At 36.0% G+C, this 27,874-nt stretch overlaps 1 protein-coding gene across 1 annotated transcript; it reads left to right on the top strand.

Annotated features, from left to right (window-relative positions):
* Positions 1–48: 48 nt before the first annotated feature.
* LOC127872261 (lipopolysaccharide-binding protein-like) lies at positions 49–23,352 on the top strand. The gene is made up of 12 exons (XM_052415591.1): positions 49–73; positions 5,437–5,510; positions 13,181–13,338; positions 15,420–15,446; positions 16,101–16,280; positions 17,885–17,965; positions 18,313–18,486; positions 18,664–18,731; positions 18,879–18,921; positions 21,976–22,039; positions 22,394–22,470; positions 23,146–23,352. The coding sequence occupies exons 2-12, from the start codon at positions 5,507–5,509 to the stop codon at positions 23,350–23,352; spliced, it is 1,083 nt and encodes a 360-aa protein (XP_052271551.1). The 5' UTR covers positions 49–73; positions 5,437–5,506.
* Positions 23,353–27,874: the final 4,522 nt, after the last annotated feature.

The following is a 27,874-nucleotide window of genomic DNA, read 5'->3' as shown; positions in this document are numbered from 1 at the left end:
ATGAATAAGTTAAAAAATGCCAAAATCTGTGAAAAGGCCCCTTTAAGGTGAAGGGATCTTTCGAATGCCATAAGTGAGTATACGGATTTGAACTTATCAAGTTCAAAGCATATTTACACGCATCTTTGGGTAAAATCACAATATTTTTTATTGACGAGGTTTTCTGTATGTTTTTTTCAATGCATAACACAGTTACTAAGACCTAGCTTATGCTATTATTAACTAGAAACTATTATGGTAGGTTGTTGTTGAGACGTGGGTTATTTTTGAGTCGTATGTATAGAGCTCGTGTGAAATCCCTTGATAAAACGTTTGCACATGATACAGTTTGTCGTTGTTTTTTTGACACAGTCACTATAATAATATGAAACTTAAACAAAAAACTAAAAGCCTTTCAGATCTGGAAGGATTTTCTTGTGATGGCACAGGATGTATGTGAGAGAATGAACGACAACTCTGCGTAATGATCGAATAAATTAACCTTCCTTGCGATGTCAGTTTAAGGGCATTTTGTAGCACGCAAGTCTTGAAATTGGGACAGCCAGTCAGAATCCATGGCTCAAGAAGAACCTTATTGTTGAAGATGGCGGCTTGACACTATCAACACAATCGATTATTTTGATGTAAATAGACGATCATCAAAGCGCTGAAGGCACTGAAGATGTGGGGTATAGCATTATCTAAGACGCAACACATTGTTCAAAATTAGGTTAAAGCTTTTTAAAACGCAAGTTTGAAATGATCACAACCCATTCTAATTTATAAAGAGTGTGTCTTAAGTTAACTCTTAACGAACATGTCGAGATGTGTGTGCACTGTTTATCATCCTAATTATGGTTAAATGATAAGTTAGACAAAATAACAACAACATGTCCCTTTTTGACGTTCTGAAAGCTTAGAAAATATTATGAAAATGGTATAATGAGAACCAGTTAATATAAAATAAAATTTGCAATCACCTTTAGATTAAATGAATATTGTTGGAATATCGAATCCTATCACATTAAGAATATAATTTCATGAAGGAAATAACTTTACACAACTTTTGTTTTTGACACCATATACAATCAAAGCGCTGAAACACCGAAGTTGTTCGCTATTGCATAATTTAAGACGAAATTCATTTTTCAAAATTAATCGCAAGTTTGAAATGAACACACGCCATTCAAATTTATAAAGAGTGTGTCATAACGTACGGGCCGAGCTTTGTGTGCACTTTTTATCATCCTATTTATTTCATAGAGATAACTTGGACAAAATAACAACAACATGGCCCTTTTTGGTGTTCTGAAAGCATAGAAAGTATGATGAAAATGGTAATGAGAACTGAATATAAAGACAATTTGCAATCACCATCATATTAAATGAATATTGTTGGAACTTATTAAATACCTATCTCACAAAGAATATAATTTCATGATGAAACTTCCCTGTACAAAACTTTTGATTTTTGAAACCATATACAAATTCAAAATATACAATAAGATCATTGATGAAAATAAATAAAAAAAATAAATCTGCGAGCAATACTGTTTACTCACGAATTAGGTATTCATCAGGACAGCCATTTTGACCCGTACATTGTTGTTTATGCATTACTTGTTACCCGAGCAGTTCACACAGTGTCAATAACTCTGACCTAAACATATGTAAAGAGCACTAGTGCGCTTTTTCGACATAGCTGTTTACTCAGCTTTTCATCTTAATGACTTTTACATAACGCCAGCAGACACGCATGAATATTTTCGAATACTTCATAGGCTGATTCGAGATACAACCTCTGAACTTTGGCTACATCACTGTGGCTGTGCTCAGCGCAAAGGATGTGTTCAGTGTAAGGTATTCCGGGCTACTCTCTGTATGTTCAAACGACACAAATTGTGACCCAGTTACAATTACTCGTTAAAATCCATCTCGCAGAATTTCAGTTTTGCTTTCAAGATGAGAAAACAATCATTACCGAAAAAGTATAGTGTCACGATTAGAGGAAAATAGTTTAATTATCCAACCACAATATTTGCCGTACTTGGTCAGCACGTCTGGAAATCGTTTCTGAAAGCCTGGATAGGCTGCCCTCATTTACAAGTTTGCTATTTTGAATTCAATATTGTATGGAAAAGCATTGTGCTAAAATGTGCCATTTACAATTCGCAATGAGATTTTTAATGACCCTCGTCATGCGAAAATGGGTCTTATTCCATATACGGCTATCATATATATAGCCCACTCAGCCTGCGCATCTCTCAGTCTGGTCACGAGATACATAATGAGACCATAACATATTGAGTGATTTTATAGCGAACAGCATAGTCTCTGACCTGACTGCGAAAATGCACATGTTGAGTTTAAGAAACGCTGGTCGAAACGCATTAGACCCATTTTCGCATGACGCGGCTATGAAAGTGTTATTTAAATGCGTTTAAATTAAATATTAACATACGATATATTTCGATAATGAAGAAATATACTCATAATAAGGCATTTGAGAACACATATGATGTGCACTCCCGTAGTATATTTTTATCTACTTACACTAATGTGTGGTTTGACAAAGCTAACACACATTTCATGCGGTGAATATGCAACTTACAAGTAAAAAAAACACAATAGTTAAACTTTTGTTTTCATTTTATTTATTTATTTAGAAAAGTAAATTGCAAACTTTATTTCAAAGTCAGCGTTTACGCCGACTACATTTTTAAAAGATATTTCTTGTTATATTTAGTTGTTTTCGGTTTAAGCGATTACAAAGCATTTTTGAGGATGCCTGTAGTAATTGGTGAACACATGTCCACCAACAACAACGTTTTATAAATTGAGAACTGTGAATATAAACAAGCTTAACCTTCTACTATTGCGTTGTTAGCACCCGTAAATGCAAAAGATCGCCGCTATCTGTTGAGAACAAAAGAACGTTTCCCAGAAATCCCCGCTGTAGAAGCATGAACGAGGTTACGAAACAGATCATTCGTGTTATATTTAATTGTTCTTTATATTCGGTTTTAGCGATTATGAAGTATTTTTGTTGTTGTCTATCGTATCCCTGAAGTTATCGTTGAACTCATGTTCAACGTTTTATTAATTTAGAATATAATCAAGCGTAACCTTGCCTCAGATTATGAATGACCTGTACTACGTTATTAAGACGCAGCAGAAAGTGGACTATTTTAGTTATTCATAAACAATATCTTCCGCGACACGTATAATACAAACATTGTTTATTGATTCTTTTCTTTATAAGCTCCGTTCGTAACTATTCCATTTAACACGATATTCAAATAATGTTTCGGTTTTATGAGTGAATATAGTTGGAGAACTCAAACCTTTTGCATAAATTATACAACTCTTTCTCGCGCGGATACGGCATGTGTGGCGGGTAGTAGGCTTTCCGTAGATAGCAGCGAACCGACTTGAAATTTTCAGTAACAACATTAGCTGTTCGCTACGCTACGCTACGCGAACAAATAAAAAATCCAAAATATTTAATAAAATAATTTATGAAAATAAATAATAAATCTGCGAGCAATATTTTTTACTCATGAATTGGGTAGTCATAAAGAAAGCGCTGTTGACCCTGTTTTTAATGTTAATGCATAACTTGTAAACCTAGCAACGGTGTCAACCAGTCTCTGACCTTAACATCGGTATAGAACACTAATGCTCTTTTTCGGCACAGCTGTTTTACCCAGCTTTTGACCTTTAATGGCCTTAACATAAAGCCAGCAGATACGAATACATTCGATGATTACACAGGCTTATTCCACTATTCTGTGCACAACGTAAATGATGTAACTCTGTTAAGTGTAAGGAATTCCGGACTAATCTCTGCATGTCCAAACAACACCTAGACACAAATTGTGGCCCTGTTACAATTTCGCGTTAAAATCCATATCGCAGAATTTTAGGGTCTGTACTCGGTCAATAAATCGTCAGAAAAAGACATACTTGACTATCGATAAACACAGTTTTGCTTTCAAAATGTGAAAACAAACGTCACCGAAATATTATAGTGTCATATAAGTGGAAACTCGTTTAATTATCTAACCCTTTATGTTTGCCGTACTCGGTCAGCACGTCTGAAAATCGTTCCTGAACGCCTGCATAGGCTACCCTTATTTGCAAGTTTGCTATATTTGCTATTTTGAATTCAATTTTATATCGAAAAGCATTGTGCTAAAATGAGCCATTTTCAATTCGCAATGGGAATTTTTGTAACCCGCGTCATGCGAAAATTGGTCTTATGCCACATGCGCCCATCATAGCTACAGCCCACCCAGTCTGCGCATCTCTCAGTCTGATAAGGAGATAAATAATGAGACCATTAAACCTTGAGAGATTTTACAGCGGACAGCATCGCCCCTGACCAGACTGCGCATATGCACAGGCTGTGCTAAAGCTACGCTAGCCGAAACGCCATAAGACCCATTTTCGCATGACGCGACTATGAAAGTGTTATTTGAATGTGTCGGAAGAAAACTGTGAACAACATACAAATGAAAAAGAAACAAATATAATGACCAAAGGATAATTATAATGTTTATAATGATTAATAATTATATATTTAAAACATTTGTATTGTACCATTTTAATGAAAATTACCAACGACACAAGATAAATAAAGCATAAATGTTTGTGATAAAGGGAAAAAATAATAAAACATAAGTGCATCGTTATATTCAAATATTGCTGATGTTGATTTTGTCGAAATATTGCACAGAAAATTCACATGGATATATAGTTGAATGTTAAAGTAAATATATCTAACGTAAAATATTGTATGTATACGTACAGACTTATCGATTTATGTCAGATATAATACAAAAATACGGATAATATATCTGATGACCTTGCCATTGGCCCTAGAAACCTGTTATTAGGCTCGAAACTCCGTCTCAACGTGTTTGCTTATCACGTTTGCCAAGTTGTTAGAAAGTTTCTTATTGTATGAAAAAGTTTTAGCTCCAAATGATTTTTTTTTCAAATATATATCAACGGTGACCTTGAATTGTAACATTGACATTCCGCATTGCGAGCATTCAGTGATTTTGCTGAAGCAGTTATTATGTCGTACATATTTTAACAAGTGAACAACACATATGTGTTTAAATAAAGTTTGTTTAATATTAAAGCTACGTATTATCTTTTTATCACATTTCTTATTAATATCATATTAAGAACATAAAATACAAAGTTCAAAACGAACATGTATTAAAACTAAGTTTATATGGACTTATATTACATATCGGACATAGCCGCATAATGGCCCTCGGACCGTTATGTCGGTAGCGGACAGGCTATAGACTTCCGGCCCAGCTCAGCCGTGCGGTATTGTCTAAGTAACCAAGAAGAAAATAATGTTATTGCAAGCATCTTGTTCGGCTTATTATGTCATGTTTGCTAGTCCTATTGATATTTAGAGACCCGTTTTGGTTTCAGAGGAAAAATCAAAGGTAGTGGACATGTCTCTGCCGATATTTCCGGTGTCGGCTTTGATTTGTCCATTGATATGGGTGAGTGCTATAACTGTTGTCATTTCATTGCTGATGGTGCTGTAGCTGCTGTAAATGTATTTGTCTTTTGAGAGTCATTTTTTTTTTCAAATAAAGATTGTCTTCCATACATTCAATATGTAAGTCGGGGTTTGCTGCTGCTACCGTTCTAGTGGTTCTGAAGCTTTTTGACACCATCCGTCCGTCATTCCGTCCATTCGTCCGTCTGTCTGTCACAAAAGTTTGACATTGGCAATGGGTATCAATTCAACAAACTCGTGTGTTTTATTTTAGATTGAAATTATATTAATTTCGATTTTGACAGACATAAGTCTTTAATGTAAACTAAATTTGAATTCACTATAGGAACAACTTTTAACATACATACTATATACCCACAGATCTTAACAATAATGCATTTGTACAGGTGTTGACTCCACTGGTCGTCCCAGGGTCTCGGCTGGAACGTGCACCAGTAGCGTCGGTTCGGTAAACATCCGTTTCCACGGCAAAATCTTAGCGAAGATTCTCAACCTCCTCAAGGGAAAGGTCGAGGACACTATCCGGCACACGCTTCGTACCAAGGTAATCTTACACTCTGTTGTTGTTGTTGTTATTATTATTGTTGTTAGTGTTGTTCGGCCTTTTAGCCGATAAAACAAGTTATTACAAAATATTGACCGAACTGTCCGTTTGTACGAGCGATTCCACGTTGGCTTGATTGCTTAACATTTAATTTGTAAACATTCTACCTTAAAGGGCCCGTTTAACGTTTTGGTAAATTGACACAATTAAAAAAAAAGTTGTTTCAGATTCGCAAATTTTCATTTTTTTTAAATTATATTTTTGAGGAAATAGTAATACTGACCATTTACCATGCTCATAAATATCCATTATATGCATCTTTTAACGATTTGAAAACCTGAACTTTATCAAGCGTCGTGCGACGCGAAACGATTGAATAGTTTGGAGATATGCTATAAGCATGAGCATGGATGGTCAAGTGGTCTAGGCGGGAGACTTTTTACTCCAGGACTCCAGGGGTCAGTGGTTCGAGTGGTTAAATTGTATTCTTGTTTTTTTTACTGGAGATTTTTAGGTAAAATGTTTAAATTTATCAATACGTGTATAATGCATTTAATGACATGCTTCAATACAAGCCAAAATCTGTTAAACGGCCCCTTACATATGACAGTGAAGAAAGAAGAGAAAAAACATTCATAAATTACTGCTTCAATTTATCAAAATAAAGCAATATTTGATCTCAATATGACCAGATGTGCGAGCTGGCAACCAAGGCTGTCAATACGGATGCCGAGAGAAAACTTGCCGCCATTCCAAGTAAGGGTCTTCATGAGATGTCACGTAATGAATATGATATTGACACTCAGTATGATACAACACTCGAACGACATAACGTTATAAATGGTTTCGTTTCACACAGTGATGATACCATGCTCGCAATAAAAATGTTTGCGGCAAGTGAACCTGACCGATTGCATGTTTGTATTAAAATAGAATGATGATTTGTATATTTCATCGTAAAGAATGTATTTTTATTTTCTTAATTTGTTGATATCTAGCATTTATTATCGAGAGGTTTCCTCTGTTTACGTAATGCATTTTATACATTGCACTATAGTCGAGGGGTTTATTTTCTTCCCATTATTAATTGTGCATCTAGCAGTAATGGCGGAAGGGGTTTCTTTCTTTCCTTTATTCTTTTTATGAGCAGCACTTATGGTCAAGGGTATATTTTCTTCTGTCTATTATATTATATCTATCAATTATTTATAGGAGTTCCTTTCCTTCACTTACATGTAACGTATTTGATATCCGCACTTATTGTCAGGAGTTTCTTATTTTTTCGTTTATGATTGTATTCCTAGCACTTATGGCCAATGGTTTATTCTATTCACATATTCAGAACAATAAGCTTCTTTTGACTTATACAATTTTAATTAAGGTTTTTGGTTTGCTGGTAAATAACTTTAGCTTGCATTTACCAAGCATGATGACACTTCGGCGTTTTGACAGACATTAAGCAAGTCTGTCTGAGCTGAAAGCATTGCATTTTGGGAAAATTGGGACACTGACATTGTTGCTAAAAATAGATAACGATTTTTATTTTTAAACCTTCTGTTACGATAGAGATATTTCCATTTAGTGTTGCCTATATGTAGATATGGTAGTTTGCATGCTCATCCAGCTTGATATTGTATTTGGTTCGTTGGAGCTCGGGCAACTGATACTTAAAATAGAAAGATAATTTACACTCAATAACGTGAGTTTGGATAGATGTTTTTTGTTTGTTTGTTATTTTGTATTAAGATAGAGTACATAAGGATCTAGCCGGGAATCGCATTTACTTTTAAATTTGTTATGTTGCTAACATAAATACAGACTTAGCTTTGGAATTGCATTTAGGCCAGTCAGGTCGGGGTGAAGGTCACTGATATTAAAACTATGACAATCTTATACGCTCATTTGGCATGCAACCTATTGTGCAACTTTTGCAGATTTTCACAATCAAAGTTGAATTTATGCATTTCTTTATATATTTGCACTTGTATTTTCTTATATGTTCTTATGGGTTTTTACGCAGTTACTGTGGCGTTTGACAAGTTCCTCCTCGACTACAGTATGCTACAGGCGCCCTTGTTCTCGGCGACATATATGGAAACCTTCCATAAGGTTAGAAACTTAAATGTAGGCCTCAAGAATTATGCTACTGTTGTGGTGGAGACTAATTGAACCATTTGCATGCTGGGAAATTTGTCGTCTGCTAAAATGTCGTCTGCAGAATTTCTAAAATTAGCATTTTCCTCTATTTTTTTTTAAAGAATACTATCAGAATAGCAAACAGTTTGGATCCTGATGAGACGCCACGTTGTGTGGCGTCTCATCTGGATCCAAACTGTTTGCAAAGGCCATTAAAATCCGGTTCCAGCACTCAAAGGGTTAACGAATAGCTAGATGCATTCACCATATCCCATTCAAAACAACGACATTATAACTAGCTATACAGAACATAAAGTTGTATCGTTATTGTATCGTTATATGAGACAATGAGCATACTATTTTATTTCTGATTTGTCTCGTAATTACAACAGTTAGTATCTGTTTTATTACTTGAAAAGATACAAATTATTCATAATTACTTACATGTATGCAAATGTTTGTGCATCTCCATAAGTGTGAACAAACATATTTAACAAATAGTAATTATCAGAAATTCCAACTCTTGTGTCATAGAAAGAAGCGATTGTTCTAAACATTCCCGAATATTACAATACGCATTTTCATCGGGCGGCATGCATGATAATGTAATAAACGATTGTTTGTCTACCAGGGTGAGATCTATTGGAAAACCACGCCCTCCACGGAGGCCCCCTTCACCGCCCCTTCTATGCCCGAGAATAGAGACACTGACCGGATGTTGTACTTTTATATCTCGGACTACATGTTTAACACGTTGTTCTTTGCGGCCCAAAGCAACAGATACCTGCAGCTCAACATCACTGCGTCTGACGTGAGTAGTTTGTTCAAACTAGCATATAATACTCGGCTGGAAAGCAGTTCGTACGGAAAATCGAAATTACACGAATGACATAGGCACTTACTGAAAATACATTTTTGGTTCATGAGTATTCATCATTATTCAACGACAAACAGTTTAAGTACGCAATTTATTTATTATCTTAAAGGTTTGGTATAATAATGGCAAGGCTGGGATCGATTGTATTATACAGGTTCCCCCGAGAACGGCGGGAAATTTAAGTACATAATGTCTATCCCCCGTGACAAGCGGGAAGTGTGTTCGTGGAAACTATGCCTATACATCACTTCTATTCTTTATCCTTAAATGGTGTTTTCAAGGCAAGAGTAAAAACCAGAGATAAAACTTTACTGAATGTAAAATAACTCTGGAAAACTGTACCCGAAAACAACCAATATTAACAAAAGTTTACTGATCAAAGTCTAGCAAATTCTCTAACACTGGTACAGTCAATTACGCAGGAACCTGTCGTCGGGGGCCGAACTAAGTAGACCATTGGACAGACTGACGGTGTGCCGTACGCTGTTAAGTCCCAGCCATGACGACTTGGGTTTCTAATGGAGCTTGTAATTCTCGACAACACTGAAATATAACAAAAATCTGGCAAGCATCGTTTTACAATTACAAGTTAAGTGGGAGGGTGGGTGGTAAATGTAAACTTGTAAACCATAGCGCGACCTACCCTGTGATGCGACGAGCTAGTAAAAGACCGACACTTTGCACGGGCAGTGGTTTTGTACTTAGTGGACGAGTCTATGTGTTACAGTAGACTGGGTAGGATGGGTTATAAAATAGTTAAACTTTTGTTTTCATTTTATTTATTTATTTAGAAAAGTAAATTGCAAACTTTATTTCAAAGTCAGCGTTTACGCCGACTTCATTTTTAAAAGATATTTCTTGTTATATTTAGTTGTTTTAGGTTTAAGCGATTACAAAGCATTTTTGAGGATGCCTGTAGTAATTGGTGAACACATGTCCACCAACAACAACGTTTTATAAATTGAGAACTGTGAATATAAACAAGCTTAACCTTCTACTATTACGTTGTTAGCACCCGTAAATGCAAAAGATCGCCGCTATCTGTTGAGAACAAAAGAACGTTTCCCAGAAATCCCCGCTGTAGAAGCATGAACGAGGTTACGAAACAGATCATTCGTGTTATATTTAATTGTTCTTTATATTCGGTTTTAGCGATTATGAAGTATTTTTGTTGTTGTCTATCGTATTCCTGAAGTTATCGTTGAACTCTTGTTCAACGTTTTATTAATTTAGAATATAATCAAGCGTAACCTTATACTATTGTGTTGTTTTCCCGAATCTATTAATAGCCTCAGATTATGAATGACCTGTACTACGTTATTAAGACGCAGCAGAAAGTGGACTATTTTAATTATTCATAAACAATATCTTCCGCGACACGTATAATACAAACATTGTTTATTGATTCTTTTCTTTATAAGCTCCGTTCGTAACTATTCCATTTAACACGATATTCAAATAATGTTTCGGTTTTATGAGTGAATATAGTTGGAGAACTCAAACCTTTTGCATAAATTATACAACTCTTTCTCGCGCGGATACGGCATGTGTGGCGGGTAGTAGGCTTTCCGTAGATAGCAGCGAACCGACTTGAAATTTTCAGTAACAACATTAGCTGTTCGCTACGCTACGCTACGCGAACAAATAAAAAATCCAAAATATTTAATAAAATAATTTATGAAAATAAATAATAAATCTGCGAGCAATATTTTTTACTCATGAATTAGGTAGTCATAAAGAAAGCGCTGTTGACCCTGTTTTTAATGTTAATGCATAACTTGTAAACCTAGCAACGGTGTCAACCAGTCTCTGACCTTAACATCGGTATAGAACACTAATGCTCTTTTTCGGCATAGCTGTTTTACCCAGCTTTTGACCTTTAATGGCCTTAACATAAAGCCAGCAGATACGAATACATTCGATGATTACACAAGCTTATTCCTCTATTCTGTGCACAACGTAAATGATGTAACTCTGTTAAGTGTAAGGAATTCCGGACTAATCTCTGCATGTCCAAACAACACCTAGACACAAATTGTGGCCCTGTTACAATTTCGCGTTAAAATCCATATCGCAGAATTTTAGGGTCTGTACTCGGTCAATAAATCGTCAGAGAAAGACATACTTGACTATCGATAAACACAGTTTTGCTTTCAAAATGTGAAAACAAACGTCACCGAAATATTATAGTGTCATATAAGTGGAAACTCGTTTAATTATCTAACCCTTTATGTTTGCCGTACTCGGTCAGCACGTCTGAAAATCGTTCCTGAACGCCTGCATAGGCTACCCTTATTTGCAAGTTTGCTATATTTGCTATTTTGAATTCAATTTTATATCGAAAAGCATTGTGCTAAAATGAGCCATTTTCAATTCGCAATGGGAATTTTTGTAACCCGCGTCATGCAAAAATTGGTCTTATGCCACATGCGCCCATCATAGCTACAGCCCACCCAGTCTGCGCATCTCTCAGTCTGATAAGGAGATAAACAATGAGACCATTAAACCTTGAGAGATTTTACAGCGGACAGCATCGCCCCTGACCAGACTGCGCATATGCACAGGCTGTGCTAAAGCTACGCTAGCCGAAACGCTATAAGACCCATTTTCGCATGACGCGACTATGAAAGTGTTATTTGAATGTGTCGAAAGAAAACTGTGAACAACATACAAATGAAAAAGAAACAAATATAATGACCAAAGGATAATTATAATGTTTATAATGATTAATAATTATATATTTAAAACATTTGTATTGTACCATTTTTATGAAAATTACCAACGACACAAGATAAATAAAGCATAAATGTTTGTGGTTAAGGGCAAAAATAATAAAACATAAGTGCATCGTTATATTCAAATATTGCTGATGTTGATTTTGTCGAAATATTGCACAGAAAATTCACATGGATATATAGTTGAATGTTAAAGTAAATATATCTAACGTAAAATATTGTATGTATACGTACAGACTTATCGATTTATGTCAGATATAATACAAAAATACGGATAATATATCTGATGACCTTGCCATTGGCCCTAGAAACATGTTATTAGGCTCGAAACTCCGTCTCAACGTGTTTGCTTATCACGTTTGCCAAGTTGTTAGAAAGTTTCTTATTGTATGAAAAAGTTTTAGCTCCAAATGATTTTTTTCAAATATATATCAACGGTGACCTTGAATTGTAACATTGACATTCCGCATTGCGAGCATTCAGTGATTTTGCTGAAGCAGTTATTATGTCGTACATATTTTAACAAGTGAACAACACATATGTGTTTAAATAAAGTTTGTTTAATATTAAAGCTACGTATTATCTTTTTATCACATTTCTTATTAATATCATATTAAGAACATAAAATACAAAGTTCAAAACGAACATGTATTAAAACTAAGTTTATATGGACTTATATTACATATCGGACATAGCCGCATAATGGCCCTCGGACCGTTATGTCGGTAGCGGACAGGTTATAGACTTCCGGCCCAGCTCAGCCGTGCGGTATTGTCTAAGTAACCAAGAAGAAAATAATGTTATTGCAAGCATCTTGTTCGGCTTATTATGTCATGTTTGCTAGTCCTATTGATATTTAGAGACCCGTTTTGGTTTCAGAGGAAAAATCAAAGGTAGTGGACATGTCTCTGCCGATATTTCCGGTGTCGGCTTTGATTTGTCCATTGATATGGGTGAGTGATATAACTGTTGTCATTTCATTGCTGATGGTGCTGTAGCTGCTGTAAATGTATTTGTCTTTTGAGAGTCATTTTGTTTTCAAATAAAGATTGTCTTCCATACATTCAATATGTAAGTCGGGGTTTGCTGCGGCTACCGTTCTAGTGGTTCTGAAGCTTTTTGACACCATCCGTCCGTCATTCCGTCCATTCGTCCGTCTGTCTGTCACAAAAGTTTGACATTGGCAATGAGTATCAATTCAACAAACTCGTGTGTTTTATTTTAGATTGAAATTATATTAATTTCGATTTTGACAGACATAAGTCTTTAATGTAAACTTAATTTGAATACACTATAGAAACAACTTTTAACATACATACTATATACCCACAGATCTTAACAATAATGCATTTGTACAGGTGTTGACTCCACTGGTCGTCCCAGGGTCTCGGCTGGAACGTGCACCAGTAGCGTCGGTTCGGTAAACATCCGTTTCCACGGCAAAATCTTAGCGAAGATTCTCAACCTCCTCAAGGGAAAGGTCGAGGACACTATCCGGCACACGCTTCGTACCAAGGTAATCTTACACTCTGTTGTTGTTGTTGTTATTATTATTGTTGTTAGTGTTGTTCGGCCTTTTAGCCGATAAAACAAGTTATTATAAAATATTGACCGAACTGTCCGTTTGTACGAGCGATTCCATGTTGGCTTGATTGCTTAACATTTAATTTGTAAACATTCTACCTTAAAGGGCCCGTTTAACGTTTTGGTAAATTGACACAATTCAAAAAAAAGTTGTTTCAGATTCGCAAATTTTCATTTTTTTAAATTATATTTTTGAGGAAATAGTAATACTGACCATTTACCATGCTCATAAATATCCATTATATGCATCTTTTAACGATTTGAAAACCTGAACTTTATCAAGCGTCGTGCGACGCGAAACGATTGAATAATTTGGAGATAAGCTATAAGCATGAGCATGGATGGTCAAGTGGTCTAGGCGGGAGACTTTTTACTCTGGGACTCCAGGGGTCAGTGGTTCGAGTGGTTAAATTGTATTCTTGTTTTTTTTACTGGAGATTTTTAGGTCAAATGTTTAAATTTATCAATACGTGTATAATGCATTTAATGACATGCTTCAATACAAGCCAAAATCTGTTAAAAGGCCCCTTACATATGACAGTGAAGAAAGAAGAGAAAAAACATTCATAAATTACTGCTTCAATTTATCAAAATAAAGCAATATTTGATCTCAATATGACCAGATGTGCGAGCTGGCAACCAAGGCTGTCAATACGGATGCCGAGAGAAAACTTGCCGCCATTCCAAGTAAGGGTCTTCATGAGATGTCACGTAATGAATATGATATTGACACTCAGTATGATACAACACTCGAACGATATAACGTTATAAATGGTTTCGTTTCACACAGTAATGATACCATGCTCGCAATAAAAATGTTTGCGGCAAGTGAACCTGACCGATTGCATGTTTGTATTAAAATAGAATGATGATTTGTATATTTCATCGTAAAGAATGTATTTTTATTTTCTTAATTTGTTGATATCTAGCATTTATTATCGAGAGGTTTCCTCTGTTTACGTAATGCATTTGATACATTGCACTATAGTCGAGGGGTTTATTTTCTTCCCATTATTAATTGTGTATCTAGCAGTAATGGCGGAAGGGGTTTCTTTCTTTCCTTTATTCTTTTTATGAGCAGCACTTATGGTCAAGGGTATATTTTCTTCTGTCTATTATATTATATCTATCAATTATTTATAGGAGTTCCTTTCCTTCACTTACATGTAACGTATTTGATATCCGCACTTATTGTCAGGAGTTTCTTATTTTTTCGTTTATAATTGTATTCCTAGCACTTATGGCCAATGGTTTATTCTATTCACATATTCAGAACAATAAGCTTCTTTTGACTTATACAATTTTAATTAAGGTTTTTGGTTTGCTGGTAAATAACTTTATCTTGCATTTACCAAGCATGATGACACTTCGGCGTTTTGACAGACATTAAGCAAGTCTGTCTGAGCTGAAAGCACTGCATTTTGGGAAAATTGGGACACTGACATTGTTGCTAAAAATAGATAACGATTTTTATTTTTAAACCTTCTGTTACGATAGAGATATTTCCATTTAGTGTTGCCTATATGTAGATATGGTAGTTTGCATGCTCATCCAGCTTAATATTGTATTTGGTTCGTTGGAGCTCGGGCAACTGATACTTAAAATAGAAAGATAATTTACACTCAATAACGTAAGTTTGGATAGATGTTTTTTGTTTGTTTGTTATTTTGTATTAAGATAGAGTACATAAGGATCTAGCGGGGAATCGCATTTACTTTTAAATTTGTTATGTTGCTAACATAAATACAGACTTAGCTTTGGAATTGCATTTAGGCCAGTCAGGTCGGGGTGAAGGTCACTGATATTAAAACTATGACAATCTTATACGCTCATTTGGCATGCAACCTATTGTGCAACTTTTGCAGATTTTCACAATCAAAGTTGAATTTATGCATTTCTTTATATATTTGCACTTGTATTTTCTTATATGTTCTTATGGGTTTTTACGCAGTTACTGTGGCGTTTGACAAGTTCCTCCTCGACTACAGTATGCTACAGGCGCCCTTGTTCTAGGCGACATATATGGAAACCTTCCATAAGGTTAGAAACTTAAATGTAGGCCTCAAGAATTATGCTACTGTTGTGGTGGAGACTAAAAACCATTTACATGCTGGGAAATTTGTCGTCTGCTAAAATGTCGTCTGCAGAATTTCTAAAATTAGCATTTTCCTCTATTTTTTTAAAGAATACTATCAGAATAGCAAACAGTTTGGATCCTGATGAGACGCCACGTTGTGTGGCGTCTCATCTGGATCCAAACCGTTTGCAAAGGCCATTAAAATCCGGTTCCAGCACTCAAAGGGTTAACGAATAGCTAGATGCATTCACCATATCCCATTCAAAACAACGACATTATAACTAGCTATACAGAACATAAAGTTGTATCGTTATTGTATCGTTATATGAGACAATGAGCATACTATTTTATTTCTGATTTGTCTCGTAATTACAACAATTAGTATCTGTTTTATTACTTGAAAAGATACAAATTATTCATAATTACTTACATGTATGCAAATGTTTGTGCATCTCCATAAGTGTGAACAAACATATTTAACAAATAGTAATTATCAGAAATTCCAACTCTTGTGTCATAGAAAGAAGCGATTGTTCTAAACATTCGCGAATATTACAATACGCATTTTCATCGGGCGGCATGCATGATAATGTAATAAACGATTGTTTGTCTACCAGGGTGAGATCTATTGGAAAACCACGCCCTCCACGGAGGCCCCCTTCACCGCCCCTTCTATGCCCGAGAATAGAGACACTGACCGGATGTTGTACTTTTATATCTCGGACTACATGTTTAACACGTTGTTCTTTGCGGCCCAAAGCAACAGATACCTGCAGCTCAACATCACTGCGTCTGACGTGAGCAGTTTGTTCAAACTAGCATATAATACTCGGCTGGAAAGCAGTTCGTACGGAAAATCGAAATTACACGAATGACATAGGCACTTACTGAAAATACATTTTTGGTTCATGAGTATTCATCATTATTCAACGACAAACAGTTTAAGTACGCAATTTATTTATTATCTTAAAGGTTTGGTATAATAATGGCAAGGCTGGGATCGATTGTATTATACAGGTTCCCCCGAGAACGGCGGGAAATTTAAGTACATAATGTCTATCCCCTGTAACAAGCGGGAAGTGTGTTCGTGGAAACTATGCCTATACATCACTTCTATTCTTTATCCTTAAATGGTGTTTTCAAGGCCAGAGTAAAAACCAGAGATAAAACTTTACTGAATGTTAAATAACTCTGGAAAGCTGTACCCGAAAACAACCAATATTAACAAAAGTTTACTGATCAAAGTCTAGCAAATTCTCTAACACTGGTACAGTCAATTACGCAGGAACCTGTCGTCGGGGGCCGAACTAAGTAGACCATTGGACAGACTGACGGTGTGCCGTACGCTGTTAAGTCCCAGCCATGACGACTTGGGTTTCTAATGGAGCTCGTAATTCTCGACAACACTGAAATATAACAAAAATCTGGCAAGCATCGTTTTACAATTACAAGTTAAGTGAGAGGGTGGGTGGTAAATGTAAACTTGTAAACCATGGCGCGACCTACCCTGTGATGCGACGAGCTAGTAAAAGACCGACAATTTGCACGGGCAGTGGTTTTGTACTTAGTGGACGAGTCTATGTGTTACAGTAGACTGGATAGGATGGGTTATAAAATTGGGGTTTGGGTTTCGACGATCCTTTAGGAAAATAGCGTTTGCGTTGAATAAGACAGTTTATTCTTGAGCGAATAAACATTATTATTCAACGACAAACGCCAAACAGTTAAATACGCAATTGATTATCTAAAAGGTTGGTCATAATAATGTCAAGGCTGGGATCAATTGTATTATACAGGTTCCCCCGAGAACGGCGGTAAATTTAAGTACATAATGTCTATCCCCCGTGACAAGCGGGAAGTGTGTTCGTGGAAACTATGCCAAAAAGGACCACGGCCGCAGGAAGTGGGCCTTCCGCCACACAGCACATCAGTAGAAATTGACAAATTTATAAACGAGGAACGATTTAATAATTTGGATTGCTACTATTGTTTTTGTGTGTTTTTTACACTATGTGGATTGCTGATAAAAGAAATAAATGCCTGACGTCGTGTATAAACCCAATTGCGAAATATTTTGTGTTTAATTGATTTCTTGTACTATACTTGATCTATTTGGTACCGATGTTAACATACCTCATTTTAAAGAATTAAATGACGAACTTCAAATTAAAAAAGGTTAATCGTACAACGATGAATATAACGGATATTTTAGAGCGTGGTAAATGTCCGGTAATAATGTTTCTTCGCAAATATCAAAACACCATCGAAAATTTGTAAATCTGAGTGTGTTTTTTTTAATTTTGTCAATTTAAAAAACAACACGTAAAAAGGTCGCTTAAATTTTATGTTGAATTTTATGTTTAACGTCATAAAAAACGTTGTTTTTTGTTTCTACTGTTAGCTGCCCGCTAGTGCTCGGGGTGTCCTCAACACGACCTGTGCAGGCGTCATACCAACATGTATCGGTGGCCTCATCCCTGCGGTAAGTGCACAAGGATAGGTATCACTTCTTAATTTTAATATAAACATATACTGTATACCTTGTAGTAAGATGCAAGCAAAAATAACTACTAAAGGGGTAAGTTGGTTTTGTGAACTTCATTTTCATAACCTGCGATACATGTTTTGTCTAAAATGATCTACGCATAGTTCGTTATATGCGGAAATGAAATATAAATACTTTATATCTGGTAAATATAGATGCCAATTAACCCATATTTGTGCTGTGCGCTTAATTCCTTTACAAATAAAATTAAAGTATCATGCAAACTATTAATTTTCAACAAAAACATCCATTTATTCTCCCCCCCCATTGTTGATTATTTCCAGATCGGTCAAAAGTATCCAAACAGTATTGTAGATCTGCGCTTGTTCAATGGTGTCGCTCCTGTCATGGACGTCACTTCCGCCGGTGTTGGTGTAAATACCTCAGGAGCAATCGATCTCAACGTGCATAAGCCGGGTACGAACAAAGGGGAAGTGTTTCTCGTCTCATTCAGTGCGGTATGTATGTTATTAACTGTTTTCTATGCATATTCTGTATTGCAATATATTAATCGTAAAATGAAAAGTGAGCTTTAATTTTGATTTTGTAAAAAAAATGAAAAAAAAGTTAATTTAATAAATATAAAATTAACATATTTGAAACAGTAAGCGTTTAGACCTGTAATGATTTTTCAGAATATGACCTTTCGATCAGACGTTTTGATGAACGGCTCGGTCATACATGCCAGGATCACTTATTTGAAGTAAGTTTAGTTGTACTATTTTGCTCAATACATTCCGTTCCCCTTGATCGGTGCATACGTTTTATTCCAAACAACTAATGACTCTCGCTATGTCATCATAATGCTATTTTGATAAACATTTTACATACGCTTTCTTTCTATTTTCAGCTGGAATCTTAAAACTGTTCGTTCGGAAGTTGGCCCTGTTGATGTAAGAATCTTTTTTATTATTTGCTGTCGTAAGAAACAATAAAACAGCATGTTAATCATTTGTTAGATACATATAATGAGACAAACAAAGTCATTACAAATAATAGTACCATCAAATGTTTATATAGTGTCATGCCATGTGGCGGCGTATGGCAAGCGGTTCGACGCATAATCCCAAGAAACTAGGTTTCTCATGAAAACCTAGGTTCTCAGAATGAGAACCTAGGTTCTCTCTTGAAGATTGCACATGGCTTCAAGAACCCAAGTTTTCAAATGAGAACCTAGGTTTTCATGAGAACCAAGGTTCTCAGAATGAGAACATTGGTTCTCATGAAAAACTTAGTTTCTTGGGATTATGCGTCGAACTGCTTGCCATATCCGTGGTTTTCATTTGGGAACCATAGGTTCTCAGGAGAACCTAGGTTGTCAGAATTACGCGTCTTTAATACTTAATCCGTGGTTTTCATTCTGGAACCATAGGTTAGGTTCTCATGAGAACCTAGGTTTCCAGAATTACGCGTCGGACGGCGTAAACTTGCTCGTTTGGAATACGGGACACATATATATTATTCAGGGCGCAGGATCAATGGGGTTCACATATGATTACACACGGGCTGGACAAAATGAAAACACGCCGTTAAGGACTTTATTTCTGCAGATATCTCAAGTTATTGAAATATGTTTGCAAAGTCTTTAGTGCATACGTTTGCAGTGTGGGCCGATATCTTACGATTGAATAAGACATTATTACACATTATCAATAGAGATAAAACTTCTATTTATACTATAATTATTGCTTACTATATCACAGACATACTTTAAATAGAAAACTGTACCGTACAGTCGTTTGAGGCCCGAACAAGGCAACTGAATATCTGAAACTCGTTTATTGCTGTAACGATGAATAATGTAACGATTGGTATGAATTTGTTTCAATTTTTAGTCTCAAAATATTGACAATAAAAGAAGTATTTCATAAACAGTTGAATTTTTTATTAACGTGTTCAGACCAATGTCGACCGATTACTGTACTAATTTCATTCCTCAAGAAGTTTCCTACAAGTTTCGTTGAATATTACTTATAATTGTCTTAACATTGTTAAAAAATGTTCTTGGGGAGCAACATTCACTGTTTCACGCCTATTTCTTATCATTCTACACATATGCCGCCAGCGTGTACCAAGCAATGGGAGACAACTGCAGGTTAATTATAGCAAGCGTTTCGACGCATTATCCCAAGAAACTAGGTTTCTCATGAGAAACCTCGGTTTTCATGAGAACCTAGGTTCTCATGAGAAACTAGGTTTATGAAATCCCAAGAAACCAGGTTTTTCATGAAAACCTAGGTTCTCATGAGAACTTAGGTTTTCATGAGAACGTAGGTTCTCATGAGAAACTAGGTTTATGAAATCCCAAGAAACCAGGTTTGTCATGAGAACCTAGGTGTATGAAATCCCAAGAAACCGTTTTTTTTTCACGAGAACCTAGGTTCTCATGAGACCCTAGGTTCTCATTTGAAAACCTTTGTTTACGCTAGAGAACCTAGGTTCTCATGAGAAACTAGGTTTTTCATGAAAACCTAGGTTCTCATAGACACATAGAACTTAGGTTTTCATGAGAACCTACTTTTTCATGAGAACCTAAGTTCTCATTTTTAGAATTTAAGTTCTCGTTTGATATCCAAGGTTTTCACAAGAACCTAGGTTCTCGACAGCTTTTCGCGTCGTTCTCTCTGATAACCTAGGTTTTCATGAGAACCCAAGATTTCATTTGGGAACCATAGTTCTCATTAGAACCTAGGTTCTCATTCTGAGAACCTAGGTTCTCATGAGAAACCTAGTGTCTTGGGATTATGCGTTGAACCGCTTGCCTTAGGCGGCGTAATGATTATTAAATGTTATCACAAACAAATATTGTGTTTTCTGATTTGCCGTCGCAAGAAACAATAACACAGAATGTAAATCATTTGTTAGATACATAGAAAGAGACAAACATATTCATCAAAAAGTATAGTATAATGAAATGTTTGTATATTTTCATTTAAAAGAAATATAACGGCAGCGTGTGTATTTATTATCAGTACATAGTCATATGACGGCGAAATGATTACCAAATGTTATCACAAACAAATATTACAATCGCATATTTACCCTTTGTAGACATTAAAAATACAAATATCAATGTTTAACCGATTGTCGACACAATTAAAGTAATTGGCCAAATGTAAACCCATTGTCGAAACAAAGACATCAAACAGCCAAATGTTCATCCATTGTCATCAAAAAAAAAGGAAAAATAACCAATATTAACTAACTGTCATCACATTCCTTAATTATATGAGCAAATGTTAACAAAGTTATACCTTAACCTTATATTACCAAACATTACTATATTGTCATAGTACAAAAAATTAAACGACCAAAAGCTTAACTCTATTCATCTTAAATGTACTATAAGTAATATACCAGTCGTGATAATTTAATCAATATAAACTTATCATTTAAAAAAAAAATACGGTATTTAAGAACTTTAATATGAGTAAATAACCCTTCTTTATCTTAAAATAATACTTCCAATGTCCGAATGATAACATATCAACAATACGACCAAATGTAAAACTCTTGGTCTTCACAACAAATCATGTGACCAATAGTTTATCATTTGTCATCGCCAAAATTAATACGATAAAGACGTTAAATAATTGCCAACACACAGAAATACGTCGTCCTTATGTAAAGCCATTGTCACCATACACTACAAACATCGCCTTTAGACATTTAATTTCTAGACTTATTAAAAATCTCAAAGTATCATACTCGACATATTTGCTTTCGTTATACGTGTCTGATATGAAAAAAACACTTTTCTAAACGCATCATTATTCAAAAATGTCGCTTTTTGCATATAAATTATACGACCAAATGGTCACCTATTGCTACAAGAAAGAAATAGGCATCGTGAATCAAAATAACACGCGCACAGTTTCATCCGTATTCTCAAATGTATGTCAAACACAAAGAGGCAATAAATGATCAGTATATCGATGTATTTTCAGGATAAATTCATCGACTTTCTGATCAAATATGCTCTCGACGTGTTCCTGATACCCAAATTGAACGGTAATATTGAACGTTTTTGTTGATCACGTTGCACTTTTATTAAAAATTCATTAAATAACATACAACAATAAGAAAGTAAAATAATGTACGTTACAGGAAGAAAATGGCGAATGAGCAATCTTTTGATTTCTTGAAAAAGCATACGCATTGCATGAAGCTAAGCAAGAATATCTTACACGACAACGACGACGACGCCGACGACGATGATGATGATTATTATTATTATAATTATTATTATTATTATTATTATTATTATGATAGTGATGGTAATGATGACAATGATGATGATGATGAGGAGGAGGAGGAGGAGGAGGAGGATGAGGATGAGGATGAAGATGATTATTATTCTTGCAGACTACGCTTCAAAGGGGATACCTCTTCCAATTGGAAAAGAGGTTTCATTGAAAAATGCATCCGTCGTGCTTGCTAAGGTATGATGAGTGTGCACATTAATGTTACAATATTGAATATGCTTAAACGTAAGTGATCGGCTGATTTATAATTTCGTCACATAATCATGACGAACAGTGCTTTGACCTGACGATTACGAGGATAAAACTTCGTCAACGAAAATGCAGGTTTATTGACTCAACTTAACGCGGATGGTGTGTTTGAAAAACAGTCAAAACATATGTTCAATGTAAGTGATTTTAACGTCGTTGTATAAAGTCGGTTAACATCATATTGTTTTTTATGTTTAAACACTACATATTATGTGGTGTGTTGTTTGAACTTATATGAAAAATAATAAACACGCATTAAAAGAGAACAAGTCAAAGCATACAATTGTAAACTAATTTGCAATACAATACATATGTTTCGACATGGTTAATTGATTAATAAATCACATTTGCTTCTGATAATTCAACAAATAGTAAAATAACTGATTTAAACCAGTAGTCAAATTGAAGTTTTAAAGGAATTGTCTGATTCATTCAACATATTTTTGTTTCGCTTACTACGAACAAATACATTGCTTGTACCTTTTAACTTAAACATTTAATCTCACATAATCCATTTATCATATTTATTGTTATTTATACATTGCAGTATTTCAGTAATAGCGCCATATAATTTCAAACACGCAAACAATGTATCATCTACAGGATACCATCGTTATCGCCACTGACGTCGCGTACACACCGTCGGTTCAACGGGATGTCGATGGAGCGTTGAAATTCGTGCCATACGACTCAATGTCAAGATCGATAACAAAAACATCGGTGACGTCAAGACCGGCAACGACAACATCGACGACGTCACCATCGGTGACGACAACATCAGCGCTATCAGAGTTTAAGTTAGATTGGTGAAAGAAGTCTTGATGATGATGGCATCATCAATCGTGTATGTAAATATGCAACGACTACAAAGAAATGACCTGTACTTGGTAGAAATCTACACTTAGTTTACACGCGTGTGCGATTAATTGCGATTTGCGTTGCACATATGTAGAGCAAACATGTTGATTGCTTTTTGACAATTAAGATAAAAACATATATGAATTTTTACGTGTGCAGATAGAAACAGCAACATCAACAACACTAACCTAGTGTGGAAGTTCCGTTTTTTGTAACCAATCGCGGTCGTGTTTTTAAAGTGTGTATGTCCTTTTGTCCATCGCGTGGTATCCGTATACACCCCCGGAAACCCGATCTGGTTCGACCTGCTTGGGAGTTTCCGATAAATTTGACTGAATTTCTGTAGGGTAAGTAAATCCAGTTCTATAATTGTTAAGTCATTTTTGAATTAAAATATCTTTTGATATATACACAGGAGGTATTATCATTTAAGCTAGAAAAATCCTGGTTATTATTATTTACAATTTATTGAAATATGGCTATTTAAAGTCGATGGTGCAGGTATCTGTCCCCTATTTAGCACTTTATTTACAAATTTCTTTAAATGTATGCCAGTGAAAAAGTTTTTGAACCGAAAATGATATCAACCAATGTCCCCCGAGTAACATATCCGCCAGAGTGTCTTAAAACAATTCGTTCTAGTGGAGTAATTCGACTTTACATTCAACATGTTGATGAAAAAAATGATTTGACCCGGTGCAGTGCCAAAGATGTCAAGATATGACAGGAGTGCAGTTCATTTATAAACTTAAAAGCTCACTATTACAGTTGATTAATGCCCACTCTGATGCATTTTAGATCATTTTAATTAAACTTTGAGGTTTATTAATTATATCCGTTCTGAAGCTTAGTTCATTACCAGCTTATTTGTACTTTTGAAACTTGTCCAAGCAGGTCGAACTTTTCACATTAGATCGAGTTTTCGGGGATGGTATAGATCGAACAATTTTAACAGGCACCCGTGAACTACTTTAATTATATATTGCACGCTTGGATAATTTCTTATATTTACTTTGAGATTTACTCCTACCCGTTTTGAACGGTTTTAATAAGACCATGACATTATTCAAGGTGATTTACGCCTCCATCGATTCAAAACGTTTACAGTATCAACACAAATTTATTCACCATAACGGTGAATTAATACATTCATAAACAGGTTAGTACTCAGTTAATATTGGCGAGCTTTACTTTTTGGCACTTTAAAAATAAAATCAGTTTGAACTGACGGCCATTTATATCAGTTTTTCAATACATCTAGTTATTATATGTATATATATATATATATCCATATATCCGTTTGTTTACCGACGAACCTGCTATTTACTCGTTATTATGTAAACACTTTTGTGTATTTAAATGCGTGAAATATTGTTATTTTTCAGTATCATACATATTAAGTAGTAATTCTTTATATTTTTCTTATGAATAAATGATATTGCTTGGACGTCGTTCATATTTTATTTCAATTTATTTTTTAACTTTTAATTCACTAAAAGAAGTAGACAGCAGCGTGCATAATGGAGCCTGTCGGACCGTATTTGGTACAAAAACGAATATGTACAAGTTTGTACCATATTCGGCCGAATATGGTACAACTGTCTAATTGTACCATATACGTATCTGCAGTTTTGGGGTAAAATGCCTGACCGAATATGGTACAAACTTGTACCATATTCGGATGAAAAATGTACCACATTCGTTCCGAATATGATACACACTCATCATCGTAATCATCATCATCATCATCATCGTTATCTCATCATCATCATTATCATCATCGTTATCTCATCATCATCATCATCATCATCATCACATCAATTATCAACACCCCAATGATCATCATCGTTGTTATCTTTACCAACACCACCATCATCATCACCATCAAAACCAACATCATCATATCCATTATCATGATCGTAATGGTGATCACAAAAGTTTTTTTTGTGATGATAATGACAGCGATGTTTTCGGTCGATAATGAGGATGTTGTGATGATGATGACGACGATGAGAATATCATCATCATCATCGGCCAATAAACATCGCCATCATCATCATCACAAATATTTTGTTATCATCATCATCATTATCATCATCGTCGGCCGATAAACATCGCCGTCATCATCATCTAAAAACTTATCATCATCATTATAACCATCATCATCGTCCGATAAACATCGCTGTCATCATCATCCCAAAACGTTTGTTATCATCATCATCATCATCATTATCATCATCATCATCACCACAATCATCAAACCCCAATCATCATAACCACTGTCATCATCATCACCACCACCATCATCATCACAATTTTTTTACCATCATCATCATCACAAATGTTTTGTCATCATCATCATCACATATTCATTTTACATTTTGTATTTTATAATTTGTTTCATTCAAGAGATTCAACAAACTTGTACTTTTTTCATTATTGGTATACTGACAGGATTTTTCAAAGTAATATTGAAGAACATAGAACAGCATTTAAATTTTAATCCAACTGTAGCATTTTGACAAGACATAATATACATATATACATTCATTTTAGTAGCAGCCAAAATATCCCAAATGTGCTTCGTAAAAAGTTACCAGTAAATGAGCAAATGACAACAAATTTCCGGTAGAAGAACATAATCATCAATCACAAAAATAACATAACAGGTTTCCAAACACCGATATACATGTATATTTCACCTGTAATGTCTGTACATGACATCTATGATATCATACCAACCGATTCCACTAACACGCAAACGCAGCCATGCGTTTGCCCATTTTGGCCCCTTGATGATTTCTTTTATTGCCGAAATAAGACCGCTGTTTCTGCCCGCTCTTGTTAATAGGAAACGAACGCTAACAGGATTTCTGTTACTAGTATCTAGTCCAATATCCGGCCGAATGTAAATTCTAGGTGTTTGCAAACTCATTGACCTTATTAAATCTCTAAAGGGTTTGCCGACCTTCGCCAACACAAACTGGATTGACGGGTTTGATTGTATGCAGAACTTAAAAATTTCAACTTGAATGTGAAGTGGTAACATCAGAAATGGAAAAGTCGTTCGCTTCTGTGCCCTCCTATTGTTTATCATATCTTGAAGCTCTTTCAGGGCTGAACACACAGAGACGTCACCGTTGTCGCCAGAGTCACCGTTGTCGCCGGAGTCACCGTTGTCGCCAGACGCAGCGTTGTCGCCGGAGTCACCGTTGTCGCCGGAGTCACCGTTGTCGCTGGAGTCACCGTTGTCGCCGGAGTCACCGTTGTCGCAAGAGTCACCGTTGTCGCCAGACGCAGCGTTGTCGCCAGATGCAGTGTTGTCGCCAGACGCAGCGTTGTCGCCGGAGTCACCGTTGTCGCCAGACGCAGCGTTGTCGCCGGAGTCACCGTTGTCGCCGGAGTCACCGTTGTCGCTGGAGTCACCGTTGTCGCCGGAGTCACCGTTGTCGCAAGAGTCACCGTTGTCGCCAGACGCAGCGTTGTCGCCAGATGCAGTGTTGTCGCCAGACGCAGCGGTGTCGCCGGAATCACCGTTGTCGCCAGAGTCACCGTTGTCGCTGGAGTCACCGTTGTCGCCGGAGTCACCGTTGTCGCAAGAGTCACCGTTGTCGCCAGACGCAGCGTTGTCGCCAGATGCAGTGTTGTCGCCAGACGCAGCGGTGTCGCCGGAGTCACCGTTGTCGCCAGAGTCACCGTTGTCGCCAGACGCAGCGTTGTCGCCTGACGCAGCGTTGTCGCCAGACGCAGCGCTGTCGCCAGAGTCACCGTTGTCATACGACTGTTCTAAGCGTGATATTATGTCCTTGTACACGCGTTGATTGATACGGATACTAACGTAATGCATGCCAAATCCTTCTGGGAAATACCCCAATGCAATTGTTCCAACATCACCATCGAACTTTCCATCTGCTGACACAATTGATGAGTGTTCTAGTCCTCGGGTAGAAACTACCAGGCACTGCAAATTATATTCTCTCATAAGTGCAATGAGCGTGAGGTTGTCGCCGTATGTCCCATTCTTAGACATATTCTTAACGTATTCATCAAATGTTTCATCATAGACAAAAGTTTCATAGAAATATCTGTTTTCTACAATGTGATGGACTGCTTCCTTACGTAAAGCATCTACGTCTTTGTATATACCAATTTACCAAGTTGATGCGATATAGCAGCAAATTGACAATTTCCATCCGGATTTGGGTCCATGGCAATATTCACCCCATCCAACAACTGCAGATTTTCATGGTGTGTTAAAACATGATAGTACTTAGTTCTGTGATTTTGTTTCTCTGAGCGGTTCTGTTTTAATGAATGTTTTTTAATTTTTCGTTGTTTCTCTAAAGCAACAGTTAGGCTAGTCATGTTTTCGACCCCAACCGATTTGCTTACGAATCCAAGTTCGGGTTTGTTCGGTACTTGAAATGACACGATATAAACACCATTTCGTTTTACTTTTTCTACCTTGCCTTCG

Source organism: Dreissena polymorpha, chromosome 3, assembly GCF_020536995.1.
Source record: "Dreissena polymorpha isolate Duluth1 chromosome 3, UMN_Dpol_1.0, whole genome shotgun sequence".
Taxonomy (NCBI): Eukaryota; Metazoa; Mollusca; class Bivalvia; order Myida; family Dreissenidae; genus Dreissena; species Dreissena polymorpha.
Note: the sequence above shows the minus strand (reverse complement) of the source record. Positions and strands in the feature narration are given on the sequence as shown.

What these genes read in the sequence shown, in the direction of transcription:
- LOC127872261 (XM_052415591.1), top strand. An exon ending in GCCAGGATCACTTATTTGAA is followed by an intron (nt 18,732 to 18,878) that starts GTAAGTTTAGTT and finishes TTCTATTTTCAG; the next exon opens with CTGGAATCTTAAAACTGTTC. An exon ending in CGGAAGTTGGCCCTGTTGAT is followed by an intron (nt 18,922 to 21,975) that starts GTAAGAATCTTT and finishes ATGTATTTTCAG; the next exon opens with GATAAATTCATCGACTTTCT.